This window comes from Zosterops lateralis, assembly GCF_965231275.1.
Source record: "Zosterops lateralis genome assembly, chromosome: 1".
NCBI classification, from domain to species: domain Eukaryota; kingdom Metazoa; phylum Chordata; class Aves; order Passeriformes; family Zosteropidae; genus Zosterops; species Zosterops lateralis.
Window position 1 is genome coordinate 61,608,053 of NC_139762.1, and position 16,299 is coordinate 61,624,351.

The 16,299-nt window shown below is 47.3% G+C and overlaps 1 protein-coding gene across 1 annotated transcript in view; it reads right to left on the reverse strand.

The window, feature by feature from the left end:
* Positions 1-15,677, reverse strand: part of E2F3 (E2F transcription factor 3) — a gene marked incomplete at its 5' end in the record, with an annotated part of 41,831 nt that extends 26,154 nt beyond the window's left edge. The window contains one exon of the mRNA XM_083881226.1: positions 15,360-15,677. Coding sequence (XP_083737352.1) covers positions 15,360-15,677 — 318 coding nt within the window. The remainder of the gene's footprint in view (positions 1-15,359) is intronic.
* Between the last annotated feature and the right edge of the window lie 622 nt (positions 15,678-16,299).

Genomic DNA, 16,299 nt, shown 5'->3' on the forward strand with positions numbered 1-16,299 from the left:
TCTGTCCTGGCTTGGAACAAGTTCTGCAGCCTGGTCCCACACTTTCCACCGCAAACTGGAAATTTCGTGTCCACTTCAGGTAAATACATTTTGTTGAATTAAATACAAGAAAGTAAATATGGCAGAGTTACAGTGCTCCTTGTGTAAAACATTGACTTCCAAGATAAACAGGAATGCTACACAGCTTTTGCATACTGCTATCCTGCAAGCGTTTCAATGCACAATGGTGCTAAAGAAAGTATCGGGAAAAAGATGGAAATTTTGGCAGCTGCTGAGGGGAGAGCTGAGGCTACTGGGAATGGGCAGCATATGTAAGGATTGCGAGATAAACACATCAGACCTTTTTCACAAGTAATCAATAACAAAATAGTTATGTTTGAAATCAGACAACAGATTGAAGTGAAACTCTATTTCACAGCCTTGTGAGTTACAGGCTGTCTCCAGAGAGAGTTCTGCACTAGTTGAGCTTGCAGTGGAGGTTTACTTATAATAACAATGATACACCTTCTTTTAAGCCAAAGCTGAAATTCAGCAGTATATATTCTGGTCACAAAGGCAGAATTCTGCTGTAGCATGGAAATAAGCAGGGCTCTGGGTGCTCTCGCTGCCACGCAGGCTGGCTCCACCTCGCCATTCGAGGGGCAGAAAGGAGACTTTGCTAAGAGTGCAGTCATGAAACTCAACCTTCCTTGGCCAACTTTGCATGTGATTGGCATTCATTACCACCCATCTGAGCAGTAGCCCTGTGAGCCTTCCCACCTTCATAAGCTACACGACAAGACCCTTGGCCACAGCTGCTGCAGCTGTTGATCATAAAAGCCATCCCAGTTGCTATCTCCAAGGATTCTAGGATCTTTCATGCAAGACCACAACTCCTTTATTTTCACTAATTAACAATCAGTCACACTAAAGTCCTGTTTAGAGCTGTACCTGCACAGCCAGTCTTTCCTCTGGAGGTATACCCTGATAGCAGTGATTGCCAAGAAGACCTCCAGTATTTCAAGCTCACTACATACATAACTTCCAGGCACAAATTACATTTATATCTTCACCTACTTCAGTGCCAGCCATCAGACAGTAATTAAATTACACGTAGCCTGGGAGCCTTGGTCAGGGGCTGGAAGACAAGCGCACAAGGCATGGTGCAAACAGCACTGAGCAGATTCCCAGTTTAAGCAAATATGGCTTTCCTCCATGGAGTGAGGATGTTTTCAGCCATAGTTACTTCTCCCTGTGCTCACAAACCCACTATAGTGCCCCCAAGCCCTTCAAAGCTGGAGATGGGGAGAGTGTGCGAGTTCCCTGCGGCGCTTGGGCACTGCAGGCCAGGCTGTGGCAGCTGCACGCCCTCGGTAACCCAAGCAGCGAGCAGCGGCACAAAAGGCGCCTATTTCTTTGCGGAGCCATCTGTTAGGGTTTCGTTCCGCACAACTCCACTGGCTTCTACGAGGTGCTGAGGTCACACACACGGCGAGGCTCTTGGTCTGCTGCCACTCCAAGCAAGTGTCCCATGCGTGGGGAGAGGGCATGGCCAGGGGCATGGCCTCCCTGGCCCAACCACGTGGCCAGCTGGGCCAGGGAGCTCCCTGCGCTGAAAACTAATCACTTGGCCAGTGTTAGCTTTCAGCTGGAGCAGTCCCCGGTCTGACAAGCACAGAGAGGTATGAGGGCAGGAGCCAAAGCAGGGAAGGAGGGAGGGCAGCATGACCCTGTTTGTGGCGGCACCAACTTGGATCGCTGCAAGTTGACTGTGAGACCACATCCACAAACGGTCTCCCAGGATGGTTCCAGGAAATCCCCTCTGTCACAGGACGCACTTCTAGTAGCACAGACCTGGCTCCCAAATCATCTTTTCCTTCCTATCCCAAGAGGCAATTAAGGCTACTCTGCCTATGGGAGGGTTACATCTCATTTCCAAGAACATGCAGATAGGAAACAGCAGGATACTTAAGCATCCAAGACAGACAGCCATTTTCGTGCTGCTGAACTGAATGAAAACAGCATGTTGGTCAAGGGCACGATGGCAAGGATCAATGGGAAGACCTCTATCCCTCAATAACCTCCTGCAGAAACTCATCATGACTGAATTGCTTTGCATTTCAATCCCTGTGTGAAGCTAGTGACCACCTGAAGGATCTTGACATGGTATTTAATCCTCTTCTCCATGTTATTGTCCTCAGAAATACTCAACAGTTTACCAAACAGCACAACTGCTTAATGGCATGTGGTTATTTAATCAAAAATGCTGAAAGCAAGTGTTATCATATCTACCCTAAAAGAGTATCCTCAAAGTGTAACAAGGAAGAAACTGGAACCATCAGTTAATAATGTTATCACTCTTTCCTTACAGCAGAAAACAAGGAGAAAAAAGCTAATCAAATACTACCACCTTTCTTCCCCTCTGCTATTGCTTCTCCTAACATTGACCACATTTGTGGTTAAATGCAGGGAGTCAAACTTCCTATAAGCAGTGTTGTTACGGTTCCAGATTTCCACTGTGGTTCAGCTGTATCACAGCTCTGGAAAGGCAAACTGGCACGTGCTCAAACCGCCACCTTCCCCTGTTAGGGTGAAAAAAAATTCCATACTGTGACTCTAAAAGGTTCTTTACCTGAAACACCTTACTGGCCTGTCTTCTAAGATTTAAGATCTTGATAGTGAACTTAAAAAAACCACTTTGTTGAAATTGATATTCTGGATAAAAACATTTAGTGAAAATACTGATGCTATTTCATCACGCTACAGGAGATGGATGTAGTCAGTTAAAAATGTAACTTCCCATTAGGACAATACATTAAATTCAGGGTTCTGGCTGGGAAGAGCAATGCACCTGCTCCATGCTGGGGCTCATGCCCACGCAGTCATGGAGAGGCACTCAAAGAAGAGTCAGAGCAACAATGAGGACAAAAAGCATCATCTCTCAGGAAGGGGTGAAGTACTACTTGTAGAACACATACAGCATTACTCTGCAGCAGAGGGAACAATAGATTTTCATATTTGATCAACACTAACCAAAGAGACTGGGCTGAATCTGATATCAGCTTTTCAGGAGGAAAGCAAACTTTCCAGGACCATTACAGGCAAGCATGCTATTCCTAATCTTCCAGGCATGTCACACTTGCACTTTCAGTGGGAAAGCCTGGGTAGCTCTGGTGGGCAAGTATGTGTGCTGGGATCTTTATGCCACTCCTCTTACACCATTGCACTGTCACACAAAGTTCCAGATCTGTTGGCTTTTTCCATTTCAAAAAAGGTATTGCCCTCCAAGTCAATAAGGCAAGCTCAAGTATCTGGTATTTTTAGCTAGATATACTATAGCACCTCACAGATGCCTCAAATTTTCTCCCTGCGAGGTCTGAAGGCAATTCCCCCCTTCTCTGCTGCTGGTTGAGCAGAGTTTGGGACCTGCTCTTCATATGCTGAGGCAACTGAGCTTTTTAAAGAGCTGGGAAAGCCACATTTCTACACTTCAAATTAAGTACTTAGAACAGATATAATCCCTGTCTAGTACGACTGGTGCTGCTTCCCCACCTTGGGTGAAGTAGGGAAGAGGTTTGAAATTGGAATTGAGGCCATCAGAAGAGTGAAAAGATAGTCAAAACCCCTCAAAACTGCACAAATCTTAAGGGGAAAGAAAAAGACTGACATTCTGATCCTTTCTTACTGAAAACATGATAATAATTCTTGATCCTCTTCAAAACAGGAAGACATGATTTTGGCCTTAAAGAAAGGAGTCCATCTTAGTCTCTGCATTGCAGATGAGAACAATGAGAACATTTTCGCTTGGTCTGACTTATCGCTAAATTGATTATTCTCCAGAACTAGGAAAGAGCGAGAAAGAAGGAAGATTGTAATCACCCTTATAAAATTATTCTAGGTGAAAGAAGTGAATGGATGTTACTTTTCCTAGCAACCCTCTTTCCCAATTCTGAAGCAAATAAATCACACTAAGGATAGTATCTTGAACATATGGCTCCAAATAAGGGGGATTTGCCTCCTTTTCTCTTCTCTCTTTTTTTCTCCTATGAATTAAATATGTCAGTCTCTGGAACTCCCTACAGATTCCCTTTCACAGCAAAAGGGGTTTCTGTCCCCCTAAAATACAAATACCACAAAAAAAAATCCTTCGTAACTACTAACTTGATTCTGCCCACAGAAGGCTGTACCTAAGTTTAATATGTAGCCAACTGCACACAACCTGTTCACTACTGTTGCGTTCACTTCCCACATATTCAGCAAACATGATGCTACCAAGACAAGAATAGGGAAGGACTTCAGTGCACCAAGACCAGCAGCAACATGAAGAGCATCTTTACAGATGAACAGGTCATAACAACGCTGAGGACTGCCAAATGATCTTGCATCTTTCTTTGCCATCTCTCTTGTAAACACCTACAAAGCACATGGCTCTAAGTAAAGACGCTCATGGGATGTGTTTTTATTTTGCCCTCTGCTTTTCCATGTACAAGACAACCCACGTTGCATGGTGTGGGCTTTGAATGCTCCTGTCTTTCTGCGGAGCAGCTGAAGCGGAGGACCACTGGGAAGGATGCTGCTAACCCCTAGATCTGGAAGAGGCTTCCCACAGGCACCCTGCAGGAAGGGGGAAACACCCCCTGAAGTTCCTCATTCCCCTGCCTGCAATCCAAGAAGGCAGCTGGTGACACTGCGTGGAAGACGATCACAGAGAAGTTTGCCAGCAGGAACGAAAGGGTAACGAGGATGCCAAAAGCCAACGGTCTGCATTTTTCTTTATTTTTGGTAAGCAAAAATAAAACCAAGCAACACGAATGTGACTAGCAATAGAAATCGGGAAGGAAATGTAAATGATTTTATAGAAAGCGTGAATCCAAGTCATACCAAAAGCCACCTGAATGTTTCTCTATCATAGGCAATTTCTCATGTTCTTTTATGTCATCTTTGCAGTGTCAGTTTTCGAGAGAATAATTCTCAGCTCAGCACGACAGAACAGTATTACCAACGGGCATGCAGAACATTAGCATGTTATAAATAAACTGCTAATTTGAGGTGGGAAAAATCATCAAGGCAGCTCTTATGATTAAGAACTAGAGAAAGAAAATGAGCAACTTGCTTATGCTTTCAGGACACTGGATTTTACAAAAAAAGAAAAACCAAAAACAACCAAAAACTTTTTCTAACACCTAATTCCTGAGGGAAAGAAAGAATAAACCCAGTGAAATACCCACTGTTGAGACAAAGAAGCCAGTGAAAATGCTATTATAATTTTTAAAGCCCTCCCTGCACCCACCTCAGTTGTCTTTTACTTGCTTAAAGAATTTTGTGTTTAAGGGTACTACAGCCTGGTTGTGAAGTTTCAGCTTCCTCTCAGCCAACTTGCAGTTTTACATAACTCCCCAGAGACACTTTTTGGTCACAGATACCGCGCAGCTGAGAGCAAAAAAAAAAAAAAAAAAACAAAAAACAACCCACCCCAAAAAACTACGAGGTGCAGAAGCATTATACAGCAATTCAGATCTGGGTTACTTAGAGCCACTCAATAAAACTCTTACCATGAAAAGTAAAACTTTATTCTGTTGAGCCGGCAGCCAGGATTATTCGTGTCTGCGATAGCCCTGATCACCACCCTCCGTCTGCCCCGCGTGGGGCTCCCTTCCCACCCTGTCCCCAAGTCTGCAGGGACAGATAACTCCCCGCCACGCCACGGCTGCCACCTCGGGTATTATTTCTGTACCGCTCCAGCATTGTCGCTCTGTCCCAGCATGACACTTACCAAGCATTGCTATAAAAATTTCTGCGTATATCTATGTTTTCCACGAGCGAGGATAATGGCCTCATTGCAATAGCCTTGATAAAAGCTCCAACAAGACAGCTTTCAGATATCACCACACAAAAGCCTTCTGTGAGAGCTGTAACCAACATCAATTCCCGCTATGCGAAGACATTAGACAAAGTGTGAACTAGCTTACTGTATGGGGACAAAAAACTGACTGTCAATGTGTGGGACCAATGCTGTCTAAAAACACAACGCTGGCAAGGCAAAATAGCACCAGCATATATACATGGTAATTGCCATTTAATTCCAGAATTAGCAGCACAAGAGAACAAGTACTGAAGGCACTATTAGGTTACTAGCATTGCTCAAGACATTATAATTCCATATAATTCCATTTCTAGTGTCCTTGGAAGGAAAATTACTTTAAAAACAGCAGATGTTAAAAACACCCAAGCAGAAGGTGAAGGAAAGCCCAGTTTCCATTACAGAAGCACCCAGAGAATGCAGCAAACCCTTCAGATCTGCTCCTTAGAGCATGTATTTTCCTACAGAATCATGGAATAGCTTGGGTTGAAAGAGATCTTTAAAGGTCATCTAGTCCAACCCCAGCTGCAATGAGCACTAACATCTAACTAGATCAGGTTGCTCAGAGCTCCATCCAACCCAGTCTTGAATGTTTCCAAGAATGAGTACCTATTCCCCGTCTGAGCAACCTGTTTCAATGTTTCATTAGCCCTGCCGTAAAAACCATCTTATACCTAGTCTAAATCCACATTCTTTTAGTATAGAACCATGATCTGTTAATAATCACAGAACAACCCAAGTTGGAACAGATCCATAGGATCACTGAGCTCAACTCCTGGCCCTGCAGAAGATAGCCCTGATAATCACAAGATGTACCTGAGAACAGCATTATCCAAAGGCTTCTTGAACTCTGCCAGGTTTGGTGCTGTGACCACTTCCCTGGGGAGCCTGTTCAAGTGCCCAACCACCTTCTGGGTGAGGACCATTTTCCTAATACCCAGCCAAAGCCACAGTAGGACACACAAACCACTATTTCACCCATGGTACAAGATGAAACCTTTTCTGTGCCTCATATTGTACTTATTAATACTTATCTGCTTACATTTGGGTGGCATCTGAAAAGTCAGAAGCCTATTGTCAACCTCAATGGACCGCACCAATATAATCGCTGGGCCAAAAGATAAGATTTTACTTCCAGACTTGAATTTTGCCAGATGACAACTCTTAAATTGAAGGTCTAGAAAGGAGGGATGCAAACAAGTCTATATGTCAGTTTGTTTCTGAAAAACATTTGAAAGGCAAATTTGAAAGCTAAGTTTTTAGGCAGCATAGTACACTCATCCCATGGAGAAGTATTTCACTCTAAAATTACATCTGTACTTTAAAATGTGTAAAAAATATAAAATCCTACAGTGCATATTCAGTGGTTTGCAAAAAAAAAAAAAAGTATCTGTTACTGCACTCTAATTTTAGTATGATTTTATAACAAACGGGTAGAACTAAAATTAAGACAAAGTTACATTCAGAGAGAACTAGTAGAGTGGCCCAATGAGCCTGACATGATATATAAGAATTAGACCCTTGCAGTGCATGGTGTGCACCATTGAGTCCTAAACCAGAGACTTTTAATGTCACCACAATTAACAAGGAAGGAAGTTTGCCAATGAGTTTCTTCCCCCACCCCCCTTTTCTAGCACTAAGTTATGCAATATGCAACAACCTTTGAACCAACAGCTGTACAACAAGCAAAAAACCCCAAACCAGAATAGCATGGTTAAGATGAGAATGCGTTTCAAGAAGTCCATTAATGAAAATTACCTTTAGAATCTATGCATACATAACCAACAGACATACCACAACTCGGGCCAGGAATGCTGGAGCTGAAGCAGCCAAGGCTAAGCAAACATCTCTTGCTGTCCAGATTCCCAATACAACTTACTTTTACCAAAAATAGTTCTTCATGTGTTTTCTAAAAGTTTTCATAGATTTTCGCAAAACAACTGGTGGCTCACAAGGTCTATGTGACAAGACTGTAAAATTTCATTGTAAAAATAAAGAAATGAAAAGCCCAAATAATAGCAGCCTCTGCTTTTAACAATGATTTGTCCATATAAAGCTCCAGGTACCAAGGACTCAATATCTGCAATACTGCAAGTGTACATCACAGGAAGTTGTATTTTCCAAAAAAATCAGGTTCTAGACCCTTGAAGTGAGACACCTGAATATGCCACCAGCCTCAGCTAGTGGACATTTCTGGGCCTAAATGCAGCCACATACAAGTTGGAAGAACCTTGAAAGTAGCTAGAGGTGATCAAATTAAGTGTCCTACTCAAAAAAAGCAATGAAAGGGGATACTGGTTTTACTTTTAGGAAACGGGATACTGGTTTTACTTTTAGAGGCAGGGATAAAAGAAAACCATATTTGCCCATATAACTTAGCACACTCATAGAAGAAATGCCAGCTGATTCTGAGAAGGTGATCTTTAATGCTCCACTTCATCTTCCCAGCTTAGTCCCAGGCCAAAGAGCTTGGGCACAAAACACCTGAGAGCTGCAGGGCATGCACATTGGAGCAGTGACAGAGTTAGCAGGTTAGTTTCCACACTGTCACAGGTCAGGTCAACAACTGTCCACATTCATAAGTGGGACAGGAGACTCATGACACACACCATTAACCTTAGGCAAGCTCAGTTTGCAAACAGCTACCAGCACATTTGCTATGCATTCATGTATGTATAAAAGGGATGCTAAAACCTATGAAGTAGTACTCTCTTACCACACAACAGGGGCCATTTTCATTAAGCTCTGGCTTAATCAACACCTAGTCAAGCTCCTGCCTTCTCCCTTTACAAGGCTGGCAGATGCAAATATTTACCACAGCTCATGTTGAGCTCACAAGGCATTAAGAACTCCATGAATGCCACTAGATCCAGCAAATAGCAGCAGCATCCAAGCAGACATCACAGTACTTCAAGAGACACCCATGCCAGGCATAGCACTCCCAAGTGTGGTTTTGGACCAACTTACTTGAGGAAAACAGAAGTTAAATAGTTCCTTTTTAAAGATGTGATAAATTGGGCAATTTTGCCAAGCCTGTCTTCAAACAGAACTGAAATTGAAACAGAATCTAAATACCTCACCAGCAGCACCTCTAGCACTGCAGCAACCCCATCCCAGAGGTATGGGCAGCATCCCTCCTGCACACCACTGCCCCCAGGGAACATGATGGGGGTTTCTTCTCCCCAGAATTACAAACATAATCCTGGTCTTGAAAAATAATGCAGAAAGTGATTAACTCTGTCAGCCAAAACAAAAGCCTGAAGTCCAACTTAGTCATTTGTAAGGATGAGAGTTACCTCCATATATACACACTTGGCACTGCCAGCTGTAAATGAGATTATTTGCAGAGACTATATAATCTGGAGATTTAGTTACTCTTAGAGTTTTCCATCTGCTGAAGTCCCACACTGGGCCAGGCTGAATCTTCATCACCACCACTAGTGCAAGAAACCCACTGGAACTAAAGTCAAGAGTCTCCAACTCATTCTTAGCAGGTAATTCCCCCAAAAACCAGGACGAAAGCCTGAGGCACCTTCCCACTCCTGCACACCAGCACCAGGACCAGCCCTGCCACCAGAGCCATGGCCACCAGCCAAACAGACACCTTCGGAAGTGAAGCCTGAGAGATAACATATTTGAAGCTGCCAAGAAAAGCCCCTATCTTCATTTCACAGGCACCAATCTCATTCTTGGTGCTTTGAGCAGGAGGGATGGGCTGAATTTCCCTCCCACAACCACACCAGGACTACTGGACTGCACAGGACTGGACTCCAAAGAGAAATGGTGCTACTTCACTTTCCTTTTTGCAACCTGCATCTCCTAATGAGCTATTCCCACAGCAGCCAGGTCTACTCATCCCTCTGCCCCACACATCCCACTCCCATCCCCAGGGCCAGGTTAAGACCTCACAAAACAAGCTGGGTCTGAAAGGGTCTCTGCAAAGTGAGTCTACTATGTGTTCCAAACATCTTTCAAAGCTGGCAGTCCACAGAAGTTTCACAAGTAAAAACAATTACAGACACATTTGTTTTCACACCCATGTGGTTCCTTTATAAAAGGACACCTTTATCTTTACATTAATGGCTTTCATTTCAGGAGAAATTAATTGTCTAACACTCTTCAGCTTGGAGAAGACATCTGAGGACAGAAGATAATTTGTCATAAACTGTGCAGAGAAACATATCAGAAAATCATTTTTCCCTACCACAATATCTAGGATCACTCAAGAACACTACAGACAGCAAGTTCAACTGAAAAAAAAAAAAAAAAAAAAAAAAAAAAAAAAAAAAAAAAAAAAAAAAAAAAAAAAAAAAGCAAGGCAAGAAACAAAGAAAACAGTTCTTTCCTTTCATACAAAATGGCTAACTTATGGCTAGAACTAGTTGCTACCCAAGTTCTGAACTACACCTAGATTCAAACGGGGATCACAAAAATCACCAGCCACTGGTAGCTATCAAACCCATTGTAACTCCTGACCAAGAAATTGCTGTCTTGAAGCAAAAGGGTTTTCCTGTGCAAGCCTCCTTCCCTGTGTTCTTTCCTGAAACACTTCCCACAGTCACAGTCAGAGAAGTAGTGGGGGAAACACTTCATCTTGCAAAATACACAGCTATTCCTAAATTCAAAGATTATTTTCCTGGTAAATGCTTGCACATACTCACAGATGAGCACACAGTAAAAATTAACAGAACAGCACCAACATACCTGGCATAAAATGAGGGGAAACAAAATGCCTGTATTTGCTCAACCAGGTGGAGAATTCTCTACAGAAGAATAAACTGGCCATAAAGCGACCCCTACCCAGCTTTTGGTAAGCAGACTGATGGTGCAAGGAAAATACATTCACAGAAAGAACAAGTAAGACCAACATCATAAAATGGAGGCTTGCTGGGACAATTTAACACCTCCACATGGGCAAATTCCTGTCTCCTTCCTTCTTCTCACTCGGCCCATCTTGGGCCCAAGACATCTGCCAGACCCCAATGCTCACACCCAGCTCTTCTACCTTGTTAAAGCAGCAAAAAGCAACTCGTCAATGCAGCCAGATGCTCCCCAGGGGCAGCAGTAGAGGAAGAACCCTGTCTGGCCATAGGCAGATCAAAGGAGATGATACAGAGGAGACAGTGAGGGACAAGCAAGCCTACTCCTTCCAGCAACAGTGAAGCCTCTGAGCAGCTCAGCTGTCCATGGAAGCCTGCCAAAAACCCTTATCGTCATGGGGCTACCATACTCGGGAGTTGTGGCGCAGATGGAGCCACACCAACACAGCTGGACTCTGCATGAGGATAGCAAAGCCAACAGCAAGCTACAGCCTATTCCTGTAGGGTTTTATTAGGATGCCCACTTTTCGCAAGATGTTTGTTGGTGTGGTTAGGGCAACCAGGATTTTATGTTTCTTTGAACTCGCCTCAGATGCTGCACCCAAAGTACCGTGTGGTACCTCCTCAGGCTCAGAAACAGTGTGTTGCTGGAGGAGAGCAATTTGAACCCAAGAAAACCCCTTAAATGCTATCCAAAAAGCTAAGGTCCCAGACTCATACTAACATTCATTTCTATTAACACAAACTATCAGGCAAAGAAAACAGGTCTGAATATGAAAACATCAGTGTCTCCACATACAAACCTTCTCATTGCTGCAAAATAAAGAAAAGCTACTACGTTAACTACCTCCTTCCTTCATGTGACTTACATGTTGTTCTTCTATACCTTAAATCCTTGTTCATTATTTATGTCCTATTTGGCTTGCTCCTTTACATAACACCTAGGAGAAAGGCTGTGGGTTATCCCATTTTTCTCCCTTTCCAGCTGCATCTTGCTGAGAAGCAGGGAGGAAGGAAGAGGTATTTTCTAAACCACCAGAAAAATGAGAGAGGTACTAAGTATTCAGTTTGGAAATGTAAATCCTCCTGCCCCCTTCTGAAGTATGCCGAACTAGCCTCTCCACAGCTCATGTCATCTAAAGGCCACAGGAGTTCTCTAAAGATATTGTTGTTAAGAGGATTTAGCCCCTTTTAAAAAGGACTTAACATGTGGGTGGTGTCTCCATTTAAGCATTTTCTCATGGCTAAGAAAATGGCCCTCTTCTTAAAGGCTTATCTTTATAACCCAAAGACAGTAAGAAATTCTCTACTATTTGAATTAGAAACATTTTGAGCAGCTTGCTTTTGTAACAGCCCCCTTTCTGAGTACAGGGAATTGCAAATGGCAGTGACTTTCTCACACCAAGTGACAAGGCAACACCAGCCAGAATGCTACTGGGGTACCTCATCAAACATTAATTTCCCCTGTGTTCTCATGAGGATCCAAGTCGATTCACAAACTCACTTACACTAAACCAGCATGGTGTCACAACTCCTGTGCCATATCCCTGGCCACCACTTTCCCTTGATGGTCCCTGGTACTTCCCAGACCTGCCATTAGCTGGTTCAACCTGCTTGCCCAGCAGAAAACCTTTATTTATTTAGGTCAGGGTTAATTTTCCATCCTGGGAAGCCTGAGATTCCAGAAGGGAAAAGGCACCGGCCCCCAGCAGGGTGCAGGAGAGCATGGGAAGATGCAGGACCACTGGCCCTGTCTCCAGAGGCTCAGGCTCTCCCAAGGGGTGCAAGCCCTGATGGTTGTTTTGCAAGGGTTAATTCTCCACTATTGCTGGTGTTTAAGCCATAGCAGGGGGTCAGATCCACCTGGTAACACTTTCTATTAACTCCTCAGGAATCCTGCAAAAGCCCCTCAAGCTGAAAGGGCAGGCAGGCTGGGTCACAGCCTCCCAGAGCCAGGGAAGCTCTCCAGGGTACAAGGGCCCAGTTAGCAGCCCTCGGCCACAGGAGCTGCCACGACACAGCAGGGAACTGGCTTTGGACACTATGGAGATGCTTGCTTGGGACATGGAAGAGTGTGCAAATTCTCACTGTGGGCCTGGAGAGGCCTGTTGTTATGGACTAGGCCACTTTCCAAGGCTTTTCCAGCAGTGTTACACATACACGACCACAGATGAAACAACTAACAAATTTCCAAGGGAAAGCAGCTTACTTGGGCCTTTTCCATTTGCTCATGTAGCTGAACACCTCCTTGCACAGCCTAAACTATATTGATGTACTGACTCTTTTCCAGTCATACCATGATTTATATTTGGAAGTGATGGGTGGGTTGCCAGTGCAGTTACATCTGCAAGGCAAGAGTATTTTCATAATCCTAACCACTGCAGGTGTGCTGGCCAAATTTTTGACTTATCTCTATAGTCTTTTGCATAGCAGGGTCTTGTTTTCAGCTGGGGGGTCTCAGACTCCCTCCACTACTTGCAATTCAATAATCGAGAGCTGAATTTATATTGGTGCTACTTGCCTGAGTTCACTGCTTCACCTACCCAGCGTTTTCTCACTTCTTTCACCAGTCCCTAATACTAGTTTGTGAAAAAAAAAAACCGCTCTGCTAGGAGCCAAGGGCAGAACATCCTCACCTCCCAGTCCCGGAAAATCCTCCATGACTTTTGAGGAAAGCTACCTGGAAGGTGCAGACCAGAAAGGGCCCAGATAGCATCCCTGCCAAGCAGATTGGGGTGCAGAAAGACAACGCAGAGCACCAGGGTGCTCCAGCCTGACTTCCCAAAAAGATGGGTCTGCGGCGCCAAGAAGGGCACTTCCATGAGCACAGCTGTCAGGGCAGAGCAGGATGCACAGCCCCTTTCCTGGTGTGTGCCATGGGTGGCTTATCGCCCTGGGAGGGTGCCAGCCAGGGGCTGTAGATACTGCTGGCCTGACCACACTCTTCCTCCCCCATCCCACATCTCTCCGCAAAGTTAATATGGGGGCTGAGGGAATACAATAAGCTTGCAAGTTGTGTGAGGACTTGTTTGCAGGCAGAGGCCAAATCACTTTCCCCACTTACAAACCTTTAAGGTGGAAATAAACCTTCCTAGGTTTTTAAGGCCAGGAGTTCCTGCCATTAGAGAGATGAGCAGCATTTAAGAAAAAAAAAAAAAAAGCACTAAAATCTTATATGATGGTCTTATAGAACCCATTAATGAGAATTTTTAGGAGTTCCTATGACATCAACATCCCTCCCACAAAGCCAAAAAAGCCTGTATAATTTTTCTCCCAGAATCTTCGTGTAACATATGCTCCTCTTTGAATTCACTTACCACCACCTTCTAGGAATCACCCTTCACATAGGACAGCCAAATATTTACAAAGTGGCCTGAAGTAGCCTGCTTGACACTGAGTGCCATTAGGATATGTTGACCACCAAGAGCACCAAAAAAAAAAAAAAAGATTACATTTCTTATACAGCAAAGATGCTTAATTTAAAAGTAAATAATAATAATAATAATTAAAAAAAAATGTTTGGATAAAATTTGATGAGCTTTGAAACTTCCACCACTAGCCCCGCAACCAACACCTGCACAAACCCCGACAAGAGGCAGCTCATGCCATCCTCACCGGCCCCCCAGCTGCTCCCAAAGCTCTTCCAGAAGTATTTCAGGATTCCAGCACCATCCCATACCTGGACCATCGCGGGCTGGATGCAGGGAGGAGGGAAAGGCGTGGGGGGAAGGGGTGCTAAGCCCCCTTTAGCCCTGGCAGGGGCGCACGGGGGCGCGCAGGGAGCGGGGAGGGAGCCGGGCCATCCCTCCCACGCGGCCGGGCGGGGTGGCGGGCCCGGGGAGCCCCTCCCGCCCCGAGCCCCGCACGCCGGGGATGCCCCGCGCCCCCCCCGCCCCAACTCGGCGGAGCCCACGAGGGCCAAGCGCGCCCCCGAAACCGGCGAGGACAAAGGAAACCCCACGAGTGGGGGAGGCGGAATTTTTTTTCCTTTTTTTTTTTTTTTTTTTTTTTTTTTTTTTTTTTTTAGAGAGGGGGGCGGTAAATTTTAAGGAGGGGGCGTAAATTCTAAAGCGGGGGCAGAGGAGGGTGGGTGCTCGCCGCCGCCCCACGAGTGACTGACCTGCTGCAGGGGCATTTCGGAGAGCGGCGGGGGCCGGGGGCAGCCGGCCGGCGGTCGGGCTGTCCCAGGCCAGAGGGAGGAGGAGGAGGAGGAGGAGGAGGAGGAAGCGGCGTCCCCCTCCCCGCCCGCCCCGGCTCCAGTCACAGCCGCGGCCTCGGCGCACGTGTGCCAGACGTCACCGGCGCTCGGGGCTGGAGCGGAGACACCGGCGGGGCACGGCCCGGCCCGGCCCGAGCCCCCGCCCCGGGGACCGGCTCCTTCCCTCCGTGCGCCCCTGCGGCGGGACGTGCCGGGGGATTATTATTATTATTTCCCCCCCCCCCCCTCCCCCCGCGCTTTTTTTTTTCTTTTTTCTCCTTTTTTTTTTTTTTTTTTTTTTTTTTTTTTCCCTCTCTCCTTTTCAATAAACCCGGCAGCGGGGGTTGGGAAGGAGGCAGGAAAGTTTATTGCAACAAAGCGCTGCCTCCGCCTTTCCTGCCCGCCCCCCGCAGCCCGCCCGCCCCCCGGGCCCGGCCGGCAGCGGGATCCCCCCCCGGCCCCTTCGCCCTCCCCGCGGGGACGGGGGGAAACACGGAATTACCGGGGGGCGGCCTCCGCCGAGAGCGGGCTGCAGCAGCGCCGTCCTGCCGGCGGGTCCCTGTGGGGTGCAGTACAGCGAGCTGCCGGCGGGCTGGCCCCCGTCCGCCGCCGGGCCGAGGGCACCGGGAGCCTGCGGAGCGGCGCCGCCGGAGGAGGAGACAACACAGGGCGCCCCCGCCGCCGCGCCGGTGCTGCGGATCTGGATGAAGGTGCCGGCGGCAAAGCGGGCCGGGAAGCCGGCGGGGGCTACTCTGGAGTCCGTGGCCGGCGCGGGCGGCGCCGCCGCTGCCGGGGCCGAAGGCTGGAGTCCCCTTCTCATCCTTCCCTCCGGGTCTGTCCCCGCAGCCGCGTCTCCTCCTCCCCCCCGTCCCTCCTCCCCCCCCCGGCCTTCCCAGCTCCTTTCCTCCTCGATGCCGAGGCCCCGCGCAAAATACTGGGGGCTGCGGGTGCCGGGGGGGCCCCGGCTGCGGGATGCGGGGCGCCGGGGGGGGACGGAGGCGGCGGGGCGGGCAGATGCGGCGGATGGAGCGGGGCCGCTCCCGCTGTGTGGGGCCGGCTGGAAAATGGCTCCAGGAAGCGGCGGCTGCTGACAATGAATGAAGGGAAAGGAGACGGGTTACGCGCCAAGGGCCTCCCGCGAAACTCAGATTTCCCGCCCTCTTTTCAAACTAAATTTGCATGTCCCCGCCCCCGGGGCGCGCCCCGCCCGCCTCGCCGCCTCATTGGCCCCCGCCGCCCTCCGCGCCGTCCAACGGGGGGGCCGCCTCCCCGCCCCTCCGCCTTCCCATTGGCCCGGGCGCGGCCGCGATTTGCATGCGGCGCGGCGATTGGCTGCGGGGGCGAGGCTGGGGGATTCCCCCTGCGCGCGGCCGGGATCCCGGTTCGCCGGCTCGCTGACAGTGACAGCTGCTCCCGCACGGAGCGCCCGGCCCGCCCCGGCA